Source organism: Apaloderma vittatum, unplaced genomic scaffold (assembly GCF_000703405.1).
Source record: "Apaloderma vittatum isolate BGI_N311 unplaced genomic scaffold, ASM70340v1 scaffold40771, whole genome shotgun sequence".
Lineage (NCBI taxonomy): Eukaryota > Metazoa > Chordata > Aves > Trogoniformes > Trogonidae > Apaloderma > Apaloderma vittatum.
Window position 1 is genome coordinate 1 of NW_009700385.1, and position 3,796 is coordinate 3,796.

Genomic DNA, 3,796 nt, shown 5'->3' on the forward strand with positions numbered 1-3,796 from the left:
GTGCTCCACAGAGCTGCCACTCATACAAGGCGCTTGGCAAACACAATCAAGAACAGGAAAAGTGAATGAGCATCAGTAAAGAGATCAAGTCCAGGACCCTAGAAGAGAAAGGCTCCACTTATTTTTAAAATGAGATTTTCATTACACACATGCAGAACAGGAAGGTGCCTGGTCTTCATAAACAGGAATTTCATGTTCAGCGTGTGTGCAGGTACGTGAAGCCCACACTGCGTTTGTAAGAGGCACTGCCACAACACACAGTGTTAGGTCCAACAAGATGTAGGCCTCATTTTCCAGTACAGCAAGAAGCGCTGATGTTCCTCGAGCTCCTAAAAACAACATTCAAAGCCCTACCGCAGAGTTACCCGCAAGTGGTGGTTTATTTCCTTCCGAAAGCGCAGCTGCATTTCTGCCACCTCCTGCCAGCTCAGTGCCTTGTCACAGGACTGAAAGGTCAGCCTGTAGCAGAGGCTCTTCCGTCCGGTCTCTGACTGCTGGAAACTGTCGATTAACTGGATGGATACGACTGTTTCAGCTGACACCCACCTAGCAATGGTGTGAAAAGCAACTTCATCAAATTGTTCACCATCAGGAAGCCAAAAGCTGACATCATGCACGTAGGAAGGTGGATAAAGAGAGAAACTCTTGAAAAGCCTTAACTCTCCTCTAGGAAACTGACGAAGAAACCGTGTGTCTGACGTCCAGAGCATTTGCCAGTCAGATATTCCACAGATCAGCATGGCTAGGAGATCAAGATTCAGAGAAGCAAAGACAACCACCAACTCACTGCTTACTAGTTCATAATGAGCTGTCCTTATAATGCCCACACAGGGGCCCTTCTCACAGAAGCCTGAAGTATCTATATCCATGAAGTACCAAACTTTACTAAGCTGAGATTCAAAAGCAGCAAAGTCATTTAGCTCAGTTGTTTCAAAGCTCATTGCTTCCTGAAGAGTGATATTTGGTTTAAAGCCAGAAACAGTCTGGCAAAGAGACTGTATGCTGGTTTTAATGTTATTCACCAATATCTGGATATAGCTGTTCTCTGTACCCCTTTTAATTGCACCTATCAAAAACATCTCATGAAAAACAGGCATGGAGTAAGGAGTGATAAGACACTTCCTGAAAACTGGACCAGATAGAACATAAAGTGTCCCTGGGAGAAAGGATCCTCTTTGTACTATTGCCTGAGCATAAGTTAGAAGGGAAGGTCTAAGATAGTACTGTTTGGAAATGTGGCATCCCTCTTGTACACTCACCCAGCCATTCTTATCTGAGTCCCTGCAAAAATCAACGTGGGAAAATGAAACTGCATTTGTCAGTCCTTTAGACTTTTCTTCAGTGCCTGGAATCTCCTCTGGGCTCAGAATGATCCAAAAGATATTTGAGGGGCAAACATCATTGAGGTGAACTTGATGAAGCAGAGAAAGAGAGGAGTCAATGTTTTGTAATGGAAAGGCTTGGCTGAGCTCTGCAGTGAGCTTCTCCTTCACTGTCCGTACTGGATGATTTGAATTTAGTTCTAGGAAACCCCTGTGAGAAATAAAAGAGCAAGTTATGGACACTACTAAACAGATTTCCTTGAAATGCCTTCCTGTAATCATAATTTGAGTTGAGAAATTTACCCCAAACCATCTCAGATCTTAAGCCAGTCTCTAGCAGCTACTTGAACAAGCCAAGCCTTTTATCAAAGGTGTTGCAACAACTAACACATTTTCAGGACAGCAGTGTTCATCTCCAAGTTGCAATCAAGAATTCACTGCTCTTTCACCGGTAAAAAAGGAACGGGACTTAACAGTCAGCATCACTATTTCCACCCAGCACAGGCACTACCAGACTACAGAAATTAATGAAATTATGCAAGCCCTGGATAGTCTCCAAAGTATGCAGCAGTTCACTAAAGGCTCTACTGTGGTATTCGGAAACACCAGGTAAGCTGCTGATTTTATTTCATTGTATAAAAAAATAGATTTAAATTTTCATCTTTATTTGTGCATTCGAGTATACAGCAGCTTGGCCTCAACTATAAAGTATCTTTTTGTTTTGTAGACTTATTTTTTAAGTAAGCCATAACCACAAACCAACATGAAACAGACTGAAGAAAGGAGACAAAGTGAAACGGTTCCATTTTATCTGACACATACGCTGGTCAGAGAGCAGGAGTGTGTGTTATTGCTAAACAGAAGCTAATTACAAAACTTACCTATTAATTTTATCCACAAGTACTGGTGGTACTTGAAAAGAAACCTTTTGGCTTTCCAGTTCTATCTTGTAGCTCATAGGTTTGAAGAATGTAAGTGGCGTGCTTCTTGTGAAAATGTGGTTTAAGGCACCCTCTACACAGAAAGATTTATCTTGACTCCTGACAATACACAAAAGCAGGGCAAAGTCATCGTTTGTTTCCTACATTTAATGTGTCGCAAATAAGCATTACACAGGTAATTCTGTGTAACATCAACACACCTCTCGTTGAATCCCAGGTCTTGTTACAATGTGACATTAATGCAACACTACCATATTTTTATTGGGCATGTGGTCCAACACTGGAATAAGTTGCACAGGAAGGTTGTACAGTCTCCGTTCCTGAAGACTGAACAAGACTGAGCGATTTGCTCTAGCTGGCTCTGCGTTGTACTGTGGGGTAGGACTAGACGATTGCTGAAGGTCCCTGCCACTATCTGCAATTGTCTGCCAAGCAGATACACGTATCACAGTCCTCCTGCTGTCTTTACACCAATACCAACATCTGTTCTGAAATAGGCCATTTTGACCTTTAAAAACCTAAGACAATCTTATATTTTAGGGGATACTTTAGCAAGAGACCTGCATTTTTGTCTTGACTATTCTGCTTAGAGGTGAAAAAGAACAGTGGCCATTTCAAAGAAAATTAAAGGGAGTTTCTACCTCGAACAATCAAGATACTAAAAGAGCATAGCAGTGCCAGGCATTATAAAAGCATGAATATCAACTTCTCAGTTTTGCCACATCCTGGTTACCTGTAGCCTGTACACTTATATCCATGGATAGTCTCTGCTTTAAAAGGATGAACGTGACTCAAGATAAATCCAGCTCCTGCTGCCACAGCCACTATTTGCCAGCTGTTGTGCCATTCTCTCCTTGGTTGATCAGCAGGTGTCCCACCCTGTCCATTGCAAAGAGCCACATGGATCTCACCTTCCTCTGTCAGTACTTCTGCAGAGCTAGAAGGAAAGCCAAGCAACAATAAAAATCCCCTTACAGTGTCAGAAAAAACACCTGTTACACAGCTGTATCATGGTAGTCAATTAGCATAGAATTACTTCTGGTTTACTCACCTATGGAAAAAGCGGGCAAGAAGCTCTCTATTCTTCACAACCCCAGCCTTTCTCCCACAGTGAGGGAAGTTGAAATAAATACAGTCAAATTCTCTTTCTTCTGGTAAAAAATAGTCACGCAGCTTGGCACAGTCCACAGAAAACACAACTTCAGCTCCTTTAAAAGCAAATGAAAAACAAGACTCTGATGTTTATTATTATGGAAAAGTTTAAAGAATGGCTGCAACTGAAGTCCTCTAGTCCCTTTTTAAGCATATCGGAGCAGCAGCTGCCAGGTGTCTTCCCACTCACGTGCATCCGCAAAGCCAGAAAGACTCAGCTCCCTTCGCCCTCTTGCAGAGACTTCTGCTAACCTGCTCCTAGCTCCAGTACTATTGTAGCTCCATTAGATTTTACCGGTTTTGCTGTAGCCTCTTGGACAATTCCACTTGCTCGTGGCAAAGGTGGTCTTCCGAGATGCCTGGGGCGGCACCGGGCTGCAA

General features: G+C 42.7%; 1 protein-coding gene across 1 annotated transcript; it reads right to left on the bottom strand.

Annotated features, from left to right (window-relative positions):
- Positions 1-350: 350 nt before the first annotated feature.
- Positions 351-3,471, bottom strand: FDXACB1 (ferredoxin-fold anticodon binding domain containing 1; the record flags this gene model as incomplete). Its single annotated transcript, XM_009878732.1, has 4 exons — positions 351-1,533; positions 2,204-2,362; positions 2,997-3,200; positions 3,315-3,471. Coding segments are annotated over 4 exons (1,703 nt in total), but the record flags the coding sequence as incomplete, so codon positions are not given.
- Positions 3,472-3,796: the final 325 nt, after the last annotated feature.